Source organism: Oenanthe melanoleuca, chromosome 1 (genome assembly GCF_029582105.1).
Source record: "Oenanthe melanoleuca isolate GR-GAL-2019-014 chromosome 1, OMel1.0, whole genome shotgun sequence".
NCBI classification, from domain to species: Eukaryota; Metazoa; Chordata; class Aves; order Passeriformes; family Muscicapidae; genus Oenanthe; species Oenanthe melanoleuca.
The window spans coordinates 97,938,132-97,955,547 of record NC_079333.1 but is presented as its reverse complement, the minus strand read 5'-3'; the positions used below and the strand labels follow the sequence as shown (position 1 = coordinate 97,955,547).

Genomic DNA, 17,416 nt, shown 5'->3' with positions numbered 1-17,416 from the left:
TTTTAAGCATTGTTCTTTCTAAATGTCTCTCAGAGCAAAGGGCTGTCTATACCTGAACCATAGTAGAAAAGGCTGATGAGAAATGGATACAAGCTCAGGATGCCTTCACAGCACAACTGCATTTGCTTCTCTGCATCATATGAAATGTTTTACCAGCACTTTTGCCTTTGAATAGACTTTGAGGCTTTTAAAATAACTCAAATCAGATTATTCTATAACTTCATAAGCCTCTTCAGCTCAGTTTCTACTGCAATGCAGTCTCTTCTATTTCCACACATGTGGACCTAGTTACCATCACAGCCTTATTTGTTCATTACATCCTCACTGATGGAAAAGGGAGCAAAGAGTTAAAGTCCTAGAACAGGCCAAACAACCTCCCAAGGCTACCAAAACTGAGATGTGACCAATATAACCTAGAGAAGAAAGATGTAAATGCCTTAAATGTTCCAGTCACCTCCAGAGAGGGATATCCAGGTGCTTGGCTTTTACCAAGCTGGAACTTCATGAACGTACAAGTACTTGAGAAGAAACTCAGGCACCACTGCAGCTCAGAGTGTTGGATTTTACTGAGGCACCCAGGAGCCCACTTGCAGTCCAGCCTGAGACAGCTGCTCTTGAGAAGGCTAGACATCATGAGAAATTAGTTTTTTCACTTGTGAAATTTCAACAGCATATGTGCTACTTTTGGTTAAGGTCTATGTTTTCCTGCCTTTACAGTAGAAGCTAGAGTGTGCACAATTATATTTAGACTGTAAAGAGCTAACTTTCAACAAAGCAGTGAAGAAATGATTTTTAAAATAATTTCTTACTGTGGTAATTAGAGACTGAAATTTTTCACAACTCTTTCCAAAACTGTTAATTATATTTATTTAATTTCTAGACAGTTATTTTCAATCTAGTGCAGTTTCTTAGCTGGGAATATAAAAATGCAATGGATTTTAACTAGAATACAACTATAATTTTTTACATTGAATAATTCTTGCATTTTCAGAAAAGAGTTTAAGATTTCCTTTGCTGATAATTAAAGCACATAAGTCCGTAATCTATCTGCAAGTTTCAGTTTTATTTTAATACATATATTTAAATGGAGATGAAAGACCACAACAAAGAAATAACACTAATTCAAATATTAACCAAAATTTTGGAGATACTATTGGAAATATTTTTTCACTATGCACTTAGGTTAAACTGGACTTTGACACCACCTGCTAGATTTTTATTCTATAACAATTACATGTCTAACTATAGATTATTGTGCAAATAGGGAGGAGAAAGATAAAAAGGGAGCCTTGTTATTTAAATACTGCCATAGTTGGACTCCAGACATTTTTAAGAAGAAAATGTACCAACTCCATCTGTTGTAATGGTACAATGACATTCAAAATTTCAGACTCCTACTTAAAATCTGTGCAACTGCTTTTTAATTTTTTTCTCTACAATTTTTTTTTTTGTTTATTTACAAATACCCATAACAAAAAAATGCAGCAAACAGAAATTCTTTAAATACTGTGACATTTACCATTATAGGAACCTGTTAGTTTACCACTGGGGTAGTTTAGTTAGGGCTGTTTTTTGGTAAACCATTCTGCACTATTTATAAAGAAGATTTTTGTGAAAAATTGATGGGTAGCTTGCACACAAGTTTATTAGGAAAGTAAAATGCATCTGTTCTGCACTTTTTAAAATGCTAGTTTTTGGGTTGTATGATTAAAGGGTTTTATAAATACATGCATATTTTATTCAAGAATTTTTAACTTTTTTCACTTTTTACTTCCTTTCAGCCTTTCTGCAGAGAGGAACAGGAGAAGGGAAAATCAACTACTTGAACAACAAATTTTCAAACTAATTTTTTTTTGTGAATTCTTCTCTGTATTGACAACATCTAAATATATACATTTTGAATTCCACTTTTAGAAAGCATTTTCTTGGAGGGGTTCCTGGAGGAAGAAACACCTGGAAATAAGCATAATTTAAGGAGAAGTTACTTTGACTAAATGGTACTGTCTCCTTTCCAATGTATATTACCAGCTAAAAACTGACTTTTGCAATAGGTCCATAAACAAATCTTCTTCACTTGAGGATCACTGCTGCAGCCCCACCAGCTGTGCTGAGAAAACCCAAGGAGCTGAACTGGTACAGCCACCTTGGGAGGACTGGAGAGAGGAACAGCTGGAACTCCAGCCCTGCTCAGACCCCTCATCCTGGCTGCCTCTGGCAGAGTAGAGAGGAGAGTGCCTGGCTCTCTGTGGGTGCTCACCACAGCTAATATTGCTGTGAATTACATGATTAAGTCATCAGGTGCATTTCATCCACATGGACAGTTATACATTGCTAAAGAGGAAAAAAAAGAAGTTTGCAGAAGTTGCACCAACTTAATTCAATTTGCAGCAAAACAACTCCAGCTGATAGCTTTTATTTCTCCCTTATTAAAAGTAGAACTGGAACATTAAAGATAGTGCACGTGTACATGTCTACACATGTAAATTCAGCAAAACTCAATGGTACAAAACCTTGATTTATCTCCTTAACTCATTATTGAGTGACCTGTTTCAGATCTATGAACTTTAAGTGGCACATTTTGCTACTAAACTTACCTTATTTTCAAATGCAAATAAAATAACTAAGAAAACTCCTCTAATTAATTAAACAATTTAAATAGTCTGGTTATCACAGCAAAGTGAGAAGCTGTTATTTTTCTGTCACTTCTCCTACAACAAGCAAGTCACTGTGTATTGCTAAGAACACATGAACAAGTGAGCATACAGTGGAAAAGGCAGAAGGATAATGGGAGGCAGGAAGGGAGAAGAAACAAGATCAATAATATTTGTATAGGTTACAGCCTATTATATATAGTAGGGAGTTATGCAAGAAAAAGCAATTTTGTTTCCTACTACAAGCAATAGCCTGTAACATTTTCTTCACTTTGCTGCTTCTAGGCTAAGGGCAAGTTGTATTGATCCAGTTAGCAGCAAATTATTATGAACGTGATGCTGAACTTTCTTTTGACCCATGACTCTACTTCCCTCCTAAATAACCACATTATTTTCCTTCAACAAAGAGCACAACACAACAAGAAAATTTCTATACAGGAAACATAACCAACTTGAGAAATTATGGTATGTCAGAGCTCTCATCTCTTGTGCCCCAAAAGTTCAAGACAATTTTAACTGTGCTGTTTTCTACCTACAGAAATAGATCACATTGAACACCTGCTTGAACATCAGATTAGCAACAGCTCAAACAGTCTGCCTCAGCTTAATAAAAACATTAACACTCTGTGTTGGCTTCTTTTACAATACTGAGGAAGAAAAATAGAATACAAGAACAACAACTTGTCTAGAAATCAACATAACACTGAAAACAATTCCTAGGGTGGGAGAAAAACCCCCCAAAATGAATTAGTATGTGAGGATTCAGAAATAGCAGAAGAGGATACAAGAGATGTTTAGTTCACAGACAACACAAATTAGTTTTTGTTTTGCTATGGTATCAGCTATCACATTGGTTACATTCAATGGGCACGAGCAAACCCTGTTCACTTTCCAAGGCTGCAACTGAAATGCACCCTTGACCAGACAGTTTTTGACTGAAATAGCAGGCCAGCTATACAAACAAGACTGTTGAAATTAGTGATCTTTTACAAGTTTAGTATCCTGACAGTCAGAAAAATGCTAGACTGCCACAGTCTTGTGATCACTTTAGAATATAACATTTTGAATCTGCTGGCATTTTACAGAATAGCTTTTAGCAAATACACAACAACCAGGCACTTCTACATTACCATGGTAATTTTTTAAACACCATCCACTTTGTTTACAGCACAAAAAATAATACAGTTTCTACTGTGGTAATTTAATTCAGCAGTGTAATGTTTTTTTATCAAAGATTTTTCTTTTCTGTAGAGCCATACATAAAAGCAGCAAAGGAGTTGAAGTCAGCATAATTGTAAAAGCTGCCTTTCTGCAGAAAAGCTTCACAGTAAAAAGGTAATCAATCTGCTCACATCAGTGGCTGCAATATTCAAAAGGCTTGGCATTTTAAGATTTATCATTAACTAGTGGGATGCATTTTAGTCCAAAATTATTTAACATTTATGTCAATGGAGTCAAAAAAGAATGAAAACATCACTGAATAAAGATAACAGAGAATCAAAGACCTGTGAACAACACAAAACCTGACTGCTGAATGAGCAGCATGGCTTTTACTCCAGGGAATTCAGTAAAAAGTAAAAGAAAATAGAAATTAAAAAAAAAAAAAAAAGAAGAAGAAATTAAGTGTGCATGCTTTCTATTTCACAGAATATGCACATTAAAAATAAAATTTCAGAACAAGGAGACCCCATACCAGATCCTATTCCTTTGTTATGAACTTGGGAATCATGGGGGCCCAGTTTGAGGCTCCAGAGCCCTTACTCTCACATATTTCATACTTGGGGTTGCTTCAGAGACATGGATAATGCAGCAAGCATACCCAAGCAGTCACATGTTTCAACATGATCCACCATATACAACGTTACTGTATTTAAGAACAAAGAATGAAAGATAAAAGCTTTTAGATTGGGAATATCAGCCTTGCAGACAAGTGATTTGAAATAATATAATTACAGAAGCAATAAAACTAAAACCAAGTAACAAACATACTCTGGTTCCAAGGCTATGCTTAAAAACAGTCATCAGTCCTTTAAGCATTTAAATAGAGAAGTAGTGAACAGAAAAGGTTATGTAATCTTTCCATGCAGCTCCTGGAAATTTTCATGCTCTGCTGGCATATACCCTTCAGGAAGGATGCTTAAAACAGTTTAGGATTAGATATGAAGATTTGAAAAAACTGTGAGAATGAGGAAAGTATGTGAAAACTCAATCTTTGAAGAAAGACCTAAGATGCTCATTCTAAGTCTTGCAAGCAAGAGCAAGAGGAGTCTACAAAATTATTTGATTATAACCTATAAAATCCTATATTGAGAGATAAATTTGGTAACAAAAGATGTTTAAATCCAGAGGATAAGGGTACATTTATAACTGTGGTTGGACATAGAAGCCAGATAAACACAGGCTAACAGTGAATACTCTTAACAAGAGCCATCAGGGATTAGAGCTCCTTAACAAGTCTGGTGGAGTGTTCCTTAGCACTGAGACCTTACCCAAACAATTGAGGCACTACAGGTTCAAATTCAGCTAAAGCCACATGGTAGAAGCTGCTCTTTACTTTAGGAAAATCTACTAGCTTAAATCTACTTAAATTTACTGTAGGAAAATCTACACAGCACACAGTCAGAGAATTCTCTCTTTCCTTGATATTCTAGCATGATGAAAACATTGACTTCTGAAAAAACCAACCAACCAAACCAAAACCTCCAGCTTTTTCACTACTCTCAGAGCAGTTCCTTTGCACTAAACTCAAGTGTATCTGGAAGCTTCAATTTACAAATAATCTGAAATCTTTGGGAGAAACTAGGTAGCTGTTGATTGTAAAAAAAAAATTAATTGTAATAGGACAGCCACTTTTTTAGTAATCTTTAAGATGCTATTTGAGCATAAAGTATGTTTTCATTGTCTGAATTGTTACCTACAGCTTAATAAAATTTTACTGCAAACAGATAAGAGTTCCTTGTGTGTTATCTGTACTCTCCCTTTCTTTGTCTGCTCACAGCACTGTTTATTTAATATTGAAAGGAAAGTTCAGGCCAATTTATTACAAAATCTTTGACTCTGCTATGTGGCAAAAGATCTATGCAGCAGAATACTTGGGTGTCATCACCACTAAATGGAAACTCTGGTACTGCATGATAGCAGCCAGCTTCCAGAGGCACAACAGCAATATTCAGCTGCAGAGGGCTGTAAATGCTTTGTGAAGGGCTCCTTTCCATTTCCCCTGGGACAAATGAATAGTCCAAGATACCTTTTTCTGTTTACTTCATGCATTTTACCCCATATCAAGTTAGCAGATCAATACTGATTTGTATTCTAAAGAATGAGTAACCTTTATTTTTATAAAGGAATAAGTTCCAACTAAACTTTCAAATAGATGCCGAAGATTTAATGGCATTATAGAGAGAGATCCTTTAATGGTAATGATGCACAAGAAGAATTAGCTGATACTGGTGGAATTTGGGGTAGTAACATTTCAAGTGTCTTGTGGATGGATATCCAAAGTAAATGAAAAATGCTTGTTGCCAATTCTATGCTTGCTGTTGCTCATTAACTTCCAAACCAGACCTTTGAGAATCTTCCAGTTCCTCTGTACATAATTTATTTTTGTACAGAATTTGGAAACTAGATTTATTATGTGATAGAGAGAACCAAAGAAAAAGAAAAGATGGTACCTTAAAATAAAAGCTCTTGTCACTGCATAGTGTCAGAATTTAATATATACCGAGAAAGAAATGCCAGTGAGAGATGAGTACTCTCTCAAAACATGGAAAGTGCTATGGGGTGAATGTCTTATCAGATCTAAAATATGCTAAGATCCTCTAACCCCATTTTTTTGGACACACTTGAAAACAAGCAACTTAGTTCAATTTTCCTTTTGCATCCTATTCAGCAGAACTGCTACCTTCACATTTATACTTGCATTCCTGAGGGCTGTATGTTAAAAGCAGTTACATGCATTAGAGCTCCTCTTACCTCAAGAGAAATAAACAATTCCTACAAGTTCTCCTGCCATTATCAGACCTTCCAAACACCTGTAGTAAAGGGGCTGTCTGACAACACTTAGCATATTGCAGTGATAGAGATGCTGGGAAGAAGGTTTCTAACCAGTCAGGAAACTGCTCCTGCTTTCCTTTCCATCAGCAGCAAGTCAGTCAAGGCAGAGATACCACACTGCATTTCAAAAGTGCCATCTTCTAGCAAAGGAAATAAAATCCTGTCCATCCTGCATCTTAACAGCAAAATCAAGAATTCTAAAGTATTTCTTTGAGACCCAGTTATTGTCTGAAAAATATAAATCAGTGCAACAGCAGCAGTCCAGAGAAGGTTTGAACACCACTATAAAACCAAGACTGTCTCTCATCATAAGCACAAGCAATGACTTTTGTTAGTGTTATTTTTACTCACATGGTACAAAGCTTCTGGTCCAGGTGTGCCCATGACTTCCTGTCTCAGTGACTCCATTTGTAAACTAGGCAACAGTGAGTAATGACTTGGACTACTACTCTTGTCTCCTTTCTTTTTGGACTTTTTCCCAGTATCCTTTTTGCTATTCCTTTGAAACATGTAGTCTTCTTGACCTATTTTCTCATTGCTCATATAGCGAAGCAATGAATTTTCTGTTGAAAGAAAAGTAATACAAAACATCATTGTGAACTATTGCATGCATGTAAATTCTGCTTCCAGAACATGCAATATTCTTGCTAACATCTACTGTCAATTTAACTCTTCAGGACTATTTCATTAACAAAAAATATGTTTCTTTGATTCAGATATAATAAGAAAGCAAACTTTTGGCAGGGAAAATTCATGATTCTTTTTCCAGTATATTTTAAATAAAGGCAACAAAATATAAAATAAGTTGCACATCAATAATTTTTGTCTTGGAGTTTTAAAAAAATGAGCAATGATGGACTTACGATAATTTCTGGGGTTTTGCCACTTTTTTACCAGGAGTTCTAATGAATACAAAGGCCAGTGGTAGCATACATTTTAAAATAATTTGCTCTGAACATTCATTGGAGATCATTCACCATATCCTTTCCCTGAAAACCCTTCCAGCATGTACCAATTTATAGCTGAGACATCCTGACCCAGAAGCAATGTCTGTCAATTTAGGAAACTTCAGCAGATTTCTTTTTCATAAAGTCATCTGTCTTTCCTTGCATTAATGTGAGCTTCGAGTATCCACAACCTCCTGTGGCAAAGGGCTCTTCAGCTTGAACATGAACTACACCAGCTCATTTTCTTTTTATCCAGCATCCAAGAGAGATATTTGATCTCTTTGCTCTTGTTTCAGATTAAACACTGACAAATCTATTCCCTTACTTCATTCCACACAAGCTTTTATAAACCTTTATTATGTTCTGCTTAAGTTCCCCAAACTGATAATGGTCAGCCTGCTTAACTGACCCCAGTTTAGAAGTCAATTCACACATCTGATTAATTTTTGTTGTCTCCAAAACCTTCTTGAATTCAACTGTAGTTTTCTTAAGAGATCAAGAGACTGGAATTGCACACACACAGCACGAGCAAAAACTGACACGGCAGTATAAGAGTACCTCTAAATTTGGTCTTGTATTCTTTTCCTAATAATTCTTAAGTGTTTCCTTTTTTGATCTCTACTGGGTATTTAGTTAATATTTTACAGAAATAGCTATCATTACTGTAACATCTTGTTCCTGGCTGATAACAGCAATCTCAGAGGTCATAATTTTGTATGTGGAGTTATGTATCCAAGCCTCACAACCCAAAATTTTGAAGAACTTAACCTCTTTGATTTTGAAGTAAATCCTATGCTGCTCTAGAATGTTTTCCAACCAACTTCCTCAATCCTAAAATAGAGTCTTCAAAAATTTATGCATATATAATGAAGACAATACCAAAACAGGTTCACAAACATTGCTAAGCAAGCAGCAAAATTATGTTGAAATATATAGCTTAAAGCAAGATAAAATCCATAATGCCTTGTATAATATGTGTATTCAGATTACCTACCTCTCCTAGTATCCCTTTTTATTTTATTGGGGTCTTCATAATCTCCCACCCAGTTATATTCTACTGGCATAGAAATAGGCCTCAGCTTCCCTGGAAACAGAGGAAAAAATTGAGACCATGCACTATAAGGCTGCATTAAACCAACATCCCTTAGAAGAAAGAACAAATTCTGTGCTAAGCTGCTATTCTACAGGGCTGCTTACAAAAGAGGGTCCAGCATTACCTCTAAACAAGAGGTTAAGACAGGAGTTCTGTTTTCTTTAATAGAAAAGAAGTAGCTAAATATTTAATGGACTTTTTTAAATTTTAGAATCTAGTGCCCTACACAATCATCACTGGAGGGATGTCTGACACTGACAAACACATTCAAATTACTTCAGTTCTCACTGAGCAGTATCTGTTTTTTATTCTGGAAGCCCCTGGGCACACATATGGAAAAACTGTTTAAAGCACATGTGAATTGTCGATAACAGAAACTTGTGCATATCATGAAGCACCTTCACAAATAGCATATCTGCTGGGGGGCTTACAAGTTCCATCAGTGACTATGTAAAAAAGAAAGTATAAAACCTCTACATGTAATTTATTTTGTAGCATTTCATCCACAGAGAGTAAAGTACATGATCCTTGCTAAATCCACTTTGACTTCAGACAGGAAAAAGAATACTGAAGACTATCCTATCTTTTAAATTTTGATTGGAAGCTACTGGATTGATTTTTTTAAAAATGCTGTAAACTATAATTTCTGTTTAAGGATTGCACATATATAGGTGGAAATCAGTGAAATCAGTGTACTATGGAACTTAGTGGGGCCACTCAGAGTGGTCTGAATTCTTTAGCAAGTTCAATAGTGTACTGAAACAAAGCACAGGTAAATAATGTCTTAAAACAAAACAGAAAAGCATAGCACATTGGCATATTATCTGATAGACTGAAAATAAAATATTTCTCCAACAAGATCAGCCCTTGCACTTTTTAAAATCAATCTGCCAGTCACAAACCCAAAAAGTGAGTAAATAGTTGAATTTTAAAAGTATAAAAGCTAAAAGCAAAACCTTCAAAAATCTTGTAAATTATTTTAGTAGAAAATCCCTAAATAAAAATCTTACTCCAAATTTTTGAGGTTAAGTCCATGATATATACTGTAAAAAAGAGACATGTTTATAATGAAAACAAATATTCCAACATGTCCATCTCCCTGCTGAAATACTGTGCCCATGGAAAACATCAATACCATGCAGGCAGCATAATGGTAAATGTTTTTATCACCTTTTAAAAAAAAAATTTTGACAAAGTTGTATGTTCTGTACAGACCACAGGATCAAGTAACAAATACATCACTACTCAGGAAAATCACAAATATTTTAAAATTTTCACTTATCATTCATTTTACTATTTAGGGACACATATTTAAGTCTGATTGAAGCTGGTGAGATTTAGTTTTCACAAAGTCATTTCCTTAGAGGGGATGTATTTGGCTCATGTTTACTTGATCAGAAACAGCTCTCAACAGTTTCTTTTTCTAGAATTAAAACCTTCTTTTCTTTGTGAGGTTAAACACACAGTATCTTATTAATAGGAAATGCAACTTAATAAAATAGAAAAGCCACAAAATTGATTGTTAAAATATGATTGTTAGCAAAAGTAACAACATATTTTCTGCAAAACCTTCAGCTATTCAAAGTACCTGCTCTCATATCTGGCATAAAAATTGCAATAATCAGATTTTTTTCTTTCCCTAAACTCAAATTTCATTTGCTTCTTACCTCTCCTAACAACCTTGTTTTTAACCCCTATGGATTCCCTAATCTCTTTTCCACTGGGAGGACACTCAGGAAAATTTTAAACTTGCATGTAAACAGGAGCTTTCCAAGGCAAATTAGCAGCAACTATAGAAGAGCTTGAAGCCAGTAGGAACATGAAAGAGAAATATCTTTGTTGACATTGTCAAAAAATGTCAAAAATATTCCAATAAAGAAATTACAGAAGGCCTTATTAACCTCTCACGAAGGAGGACTGATAAAATTTTTGTAAAAAAATTGACACACCACAAAATTAATGGTAAGTACATGTTGAAAACAATTATTCCCCTAGGCCTGGGAACTCTCTTTGACTTTCTTTAATGGGTGACCATAAACCAGAATAGTGTTATTGTAATTTTCCAGATTTCTGTGAAACCCTAAGGCCATGCCTTCCCCAAACCTTATGTTAACTAATGCCATGTGGGAAACTTTAGAATTTAATGCTGAAATGGTAATATTTTTAGAAAATACACTTAAATGATAATGGACTTGACAATGTGAATTCGTTAAAAAAGTGAGATCAAAAGTGAAAGACTGTAAAACAAATGTGTTAAATGATGACTGATTTTCAGTGGAGTCTTTGATCCATGTCTTTATGACCCTCTCTGCTAACTGAAAAAAAGGCTAAAAAAGCTATCCTATAGCAAAATAATGGATTCAGCAGTCCTTGAATAAGAAATGTGTGCTTCTTCACTCTCAACCACCAGTATTAGAATTTAATATCTGGAAGAGTGAGTACATCTCTGTTAATGTAACTGACTGCAGTCACCAATTGTAATATTTGAAATATTGGAGTAATAAAATTGATATATCCATTTTCAAAACTTAGCAGTTAGTTTACACAGAATGGGCTTGGTTAGAAAACACTTGAAAACACTTTGAAATCAAGAGGATACTGAACATATTTCAGCAGGATGGTGTACTTGTGTAGAAAGGGTGCATTTTGTGAAAAAGCAACCTTTTATGTTGTGCAAGCACATCGCTCCAGGTCCTGAGGATACTTTACACAGCTCAAGTTCAATTTATATCAAGGTTCCCAGGTGATTTTGGGGCTTGGCTGCATGATGTACTAAATCTATGCTTACTCATAAATTACATCTATTTTCCTCACAAAGGGCTATGATGACAGGATTGCTAAAACAACTGTAACATACAGCTTGTGCTGACTTTAAAAGCTGAAATAACATAGTAGGTAGGTTGAAAAAATATTCAAGTGTGTGCTCAGCTCATACTATAGCAGTCAAAATACCTTTTTTAAAAATGAGATTTCCTCTTAATTTTCTTCTATAGCCTAACATCTCCATGTCTGTGCAATTTCATACTAGCCAATATAAAACCAGTTCTCCCAGTCCAAAGCCGAAACAAGTTACCACACTAGCTAAGAGTTCCAACAGTTTCAAGGGCAAAATAAGCTGGAGTACAAGGGTTTGAGCATCAAAACTCTTACCAGAAATTGTTTCTGAATTCTCATCCTAAATCCAAGCCAAAATTTAAGATGTGGATATACCATGATGCATGTACATGTGCATGCTTACATGCAAAATTCCTTCTTAAACAATCTATGATCTCAAATAAAGAGAAACTGCTATACGTAAAAAGCCATCACTTGTAATACAGAAAATTACAGGAGGTTAATACAGTATTACCAAAAAAAAGACCACTATCATCAGTCATACTTCAATTCTGGGACTAAAGAAAAATTAGAGTGTTTTAGAGAGCAGTGCAGCATGAAATCAGCATGTTATCTCTTGGTAAATCTGAAAGGGTTTAATTGTTATTATACCTAGGAAAATTTTTCCAAAGCTGAATTCAAAAACTTATTCGAGTCTTACCCTTATAATGAGAGAAAATTTCCATTCTGTATTTTTAGTAAAAAAACATGAGCTTCTGGTATATGCTTTTTTCAATAAAATTATACCGAAACATATTCTGGAAAACTAAGCTGATAGCACAAACAGAACTTACATTCAGAAAACCCATCAATTTTAAAATGGACTTACCTATCATAGTAAATATTTTTCTTTCCTATAACAGAATAAGCTCTTAGGCTGAAACACGACTAAAGTAGTATTGAATTCTCAGCAAAACCAATGGCCACCAGAAATATTTTCATGGTTAAAAACAAAAGCAGATGCATGAAAATCCTAAAATCAACAAATGGTGATTATCTTTATGAGATCAGTGCTGTACCATATGTCGGTGTGCTCTCCCTCCTTCCAGGACCACTTGTTCTTCCTTTCTCATACTCATAGCAGTACAGAACTGCATCTTCTTCAACCACATTAAAGCGTTTCCGATACTCCTGGTCCAGAAACGAGTTTGGAGATTCAGATCCTGTATGAACTGGTTTGCCCACTATATGTCTGCCAACGTCGTCACAGGGGAGATTTCCCTTTTCATCCCTTAAGTTAAAAAGAGAAGGTTTTAATGTATTGAGATAAGACACTCATTTTTTTATACTGTGAATATTTCAATAAACATGGGCCTATGCCAGTATTTCATACACTGAAACAGATGAAATCCACCCCACATCAGGATCACACAGCATATATGCATATATATGCATTTATATGCCAGTTACCTCACACATTTCTATTTGTTCTGTTTTTTACTGATTTATCCATCTCATTGATTTCTCTGAAAAGAATTCTAGAAATAAAGCTGATGTGCAGTTACTCTTCTTATTCTTCTCTTTTTTTCTGGACTCTACCTAGCATTTTGTGATTTAGGGCAGAGGAGTAATGTTGTCCTTACCTTTTTATATTTACATTTTTAAATAAATTGGATACTTTAAAGATATGGCTATATGGCAAGCATCAGCAAACTCAATCTCATTCCATACACTTTATCCCAGAAAAGAAAAATCAGGCACAGAAGACATACAGATACCTTATATAGTTTTGCACAATCATTTCAGGTCTAGAAGTTGTATAAGTACATCCATGCAGTATCACATACAGTGTGTAGCACCTGCTTATCAGCTGGCACCCCAGGATACTGACTTTTCACTTTGAATCAGATCCCCAAGATCTTTGTGCTTTCCTGCACCCCTGCCCCACTCTTTGAAAATGGAAACTACTTAAAGCCACCAGCCTGTGCTGGACTAGGAGTCATTTCTTGCACTAGATGAACCAGGGCTCATCTAGTAAATGTGCTGCTAGAACTGCCTGGAAATAGCTGCAAAAGACCTGATCAGTCGTTTCTGGGCAGCAAAATGCAGGTAGTCAAGAGAGAAGTAGGTATTCAAGAGGTAATCAAGAGACAAGCTGGGCCACATGCTCTTGATGGAGTCCATCAGCCCTGTGAACTTCCATGTGAGTTCCAAGCTGGCTAGCATGCTGACCCCTACTTCACCTGGCACCCTGAGACTCCATCTGAGGACCAAGCAAAGCCTCCTCATGGGACCCAGGCAGCCACGAAGGATGAGAAAAAGCCATCCTGCCTCAGTGTGACAGTGCAGCATCACAAACTCCACTGATCACACACTCACTTTGGCAAGCTGCTTCCCCAGAGTAGGGATGGTGTTGGCTTAGTGAGGAGGCTGGTGCAGCCCCAGCAGGGCTGTGAGCACTCCTCCAGCCACAGAGCCTTGCTGTGGTGACAGAGTTGGGGACCCAGCAGGTAACGTGATGGACACTGACATAAACCAGCCAGATGCCAATCGATGCTGCAGCCACCAGCAGGGGCTGGCACAAGGAAGGCAGAGCAGCCTGACCTAGGGGGATCTTGAAGTTCAGAGCCATCAGCAAATACCCTTTGTCAGCAAACACTTTTTGTCACAACCCTCTAGAGATGAGGGCGCCAGGTCTCATCCCCAAAATACTTGCACTTGATAAATATGAGCATGCACTAACATACAAGCAGCACATGGAAAGTGTTGGTCCCTTTTTGTCGTGCCATCCACGTGAGGATACGTCAGCAGCTGTACTGTCTGTGGGCATCATCACCAAGGCTTTGGGTTTTACAATTTACATCAAAATATCGAGTCTTTTCCTCTATTCCAGTAGTAAAAGGAGGCTTATTTGGCTTTTTTTCCCTTTGGAATGGCAACAGCAAACTGAGAAACAGATGCTGAGCAGTCCGATAATACCCAAAATATACACATGATTTAATATAGTTAATCATGGGCAAAAAACCTGATGAAATACCCAAACAAATTATTCAGAAACATTCCACCCGACATGACAGGTGAAATCAAGAACAGTCTATTTGGATTAAGCTGATGAAAAAATGCAAATGTACAAAGCTTAACATCTCTACAAGATTACAGCTTGTACTAATATGTATTATAAGATTTACTCTGAACTGGTCCAAACTACTGCATGATCATCATGATTTAAGAGATGTTATTAAAAATAATCAAAATGCATTTGGAAGATCTCAATTTCTAGAGCAGAACTCAAAAACTGAAGAGTAGTGAATGTTCACCAAAAATACTTTAAAAATGCACTAAGGATGCACTTCTCATCAAATAGAAATATTTTTGTGATGACAAACATAACCAGAATCAGTAGAAAGGTATAAGACAGTATAGTTTCAGGAGCACTAGGTCTTTAGCATATGACTACTGCATTCAAAGAGAAACACACCTAAGATTATGCTTTAGTTGGGTATTTCTTCCCCCCAGCTCTTTTTATGTTAAAGGATTAGAATTAAATATTTAGCTCTTTGCTGTATATTTTCTGAAAACCACGCCCTTAAAATATTTATGTGAGTATAACAAAGAACTGTTATCAGGAAGGTAAAATATATATTCCATTCCTGTGTCATGACTGAGAATTCAAGTGTCATGACTAAGAATGTTCTCATTTAATTAAAAGAAAAAAAATAGTTATAGTAAACTAGAGTATGTGTAAGTTCAACTGGGTTATACATGTCACATTAGAATTTTTTTTTTTTTCTCTGAGAAATAAAAACCAAACCAGGTACAAATAAGGCAAGGATAAGGAAGGAACATGGGACACAACTTAAGACTTCAGAAAAGGCTTCTGACATCCTCATGAAGTCAAAACCACACTTCTGACCTGCAAAGTTTCTTGTATCTCTGAATAGTAAGAATTTATCACAGAATCTTAACTTCTCCTTCCCAGCAGGAAATTTAACTTACCATATACCTCACTCTTAGCCAATCTCCTGGCAAGTCCTGTCAATATCAGGTTATACATCTTATCAACTGTCTAGAGGAGTTGCTGATAAGAAAGTGTAATAAAAACTCAGCTACAAGAAACTCAGGTACAAGTAGGAACATGCTGCCCTTATAATCTTGCCAAGAAAGGTAACTAAAAGAAAAGCAGTAATTAATTTAAAAATACATTGACTGGACATATTATATCCTGTGTCTAAGATTATGGAAGCTTTAGGAGATCTGATTCTTCTTAAATACAATCCTAGACCTCTGAGTAGCCACTTTTTGTACTATTTGTAGGACATAATTCTCTCAGAGTTTCAGGAACCCAACATCTGTGTATATTACAGAATTATACTGAATCATTTGTGGTTGTGTAAAGGTAGGCTAATGAATCTGCAAGGAGAATCTGCTGTTCTTCTGGCTTAGCAAGTCCAGAGAGGTGGGAGAGATGAAAATGCCTGTTCCAGGCAGCAGGTCAGAGCAGCAGCTATATTAACAAGGAACAGCATGGTCACTGCACAGTCTAGCAGAGTAGCCATGCTAAAACACAAACCTGAAATTTGCTCTAATGCTATCTTATCAAATATATCTGAAAAAGAAAACTATGGCAGGACTAAGCAACGCTGTTGTTGAAAAGTTTATTGCATTTAACTTAGACTCTCTTGCTGCATCATGATTATTGGGCAAGGGGACAAATACAAGCTCCTTTCCTAGTTACAGATTCAGGGTCTCAGGTAACTTTTGCTCTTCTGAATGAGGATGAGATTGTTGCAATCAATGTATCACCCCATATTTGAGAAAACAGGGTACTGCACCTTCTTTTCTAAAGGCTACTGTCCATTTTACAGACAAGATACTGACTCAGAACATTCTTGGCCTGATACAACACATCTACCCCTAATAACCAGTTTATCTGCAAAATACAGTATTAATACAGTATTTTCTGCAGGGCAGACTAATAAACAGATAAGAATAAAATGGTCAGTTACTTCACAAACATTTTTTATATAAAATTGTACTGTGAAATGGTCTTTTTTACCTTGGAACATAAGGTTCTGTTGGAGGAGGGGGTATATAGAGATCCTGAAGGGCAGAGCTGTCTCTTTTTGTAGGTGTGCTGATAGTGCTGGATGGAGTAGCAACACTGCTTGTAGGGCTTCTAGGAATAAGAGGCTGGTTCAAAAGAAAGAGAGAAATAATCAGGATTATTCTTCTATATTACACATTTTTATTTGTAAAAGCCAAAATCAGAATATAATTCAGAAAGCTAAAGAAATAATCAGCAGTTCTAATGTTTTCTGTGCTTTTAAACTGACTAAAGAACCACTCATGCTAAGAAGACAGATCTACAAATGGACATGTATTGTGCTCATAAAATTGACTCCTCTGATTACATCTTTTTCCCTTTAGCACAGCAAGTTTATTGCCAATGCCCATAAAATTAGTGATCACTAGAGCTACTTGTGAAATCTTAATGGGTAAATAACATACAGAATCCAGTTAATTCCTTAATTAAACTAGCATTGTAAAGAAAAAGTCTAGTGTTTACAGCAAAAGGTGCACAAGTAGGCATTAAACTGAATGTCAAGTCCTCCCATCTGCTCTACAGCTTAAGAATTAACTGTAAAAGCCTCAGTTTATGCCTGCAGATGCTGTTAAATCAGGTACTGCATCCTCAGAGTACACGTGCTATGAGAGAATCAACTGGAGATTATTTTTCTTCTTTATTCCCCTGGGCACACTCCTCACAAAATAACATTTACTCACAGGTAAATAAACTGTACCCTCTTTGCAAAATAATCATGCATTCTAGCTATCATTCCAGTCCAGATAGGATCCTT

General features: G+C 36.0%; 1 protein-coding gene across 7 annotated transcripts in view; it reads right to left on the bottom strand.

The window, feature by feature from the left end:
• Window positions 1–17,416, bottom strand: part of CNKSR2 (connector enhancer of kinase suppressor of Ras 2) — a 216,351-nt gene that overhangs the window by 79,991 nt on the left and 118,944 nt on the right. For 4 of the 7 annotated variants that reach the window (XM_056498623.1, XM_056498644.1, XM_056498663.1 and 1 more), the window contains 4 exons: window positions 16,615–16,748; window positions 12,638–12,849; window positions 8,646–8,735; window positions 7,056–7,267 (listed from right to left, as the gene is read on the bottom strand). In XM_056498623.1, coding sequence (XP_056354598.1) covers window positions 7,056–7,267; window positions 8,646–8,735; window positions 12,638–12,849; window positions 16,615–16,748 — 648 coding nt within the window. The remainder of the gene's footprint in view (window positions 1–7,055; window positions 7,268–8,645; window positions 8,736–12,637; window positions 12,850–16,614; window positions 16,749–17,416) is intronic. The other 3 variants (XM_056498634.1, XM_056498653.1, XM_056498680.1) reach the window with 1 other exon arrangement.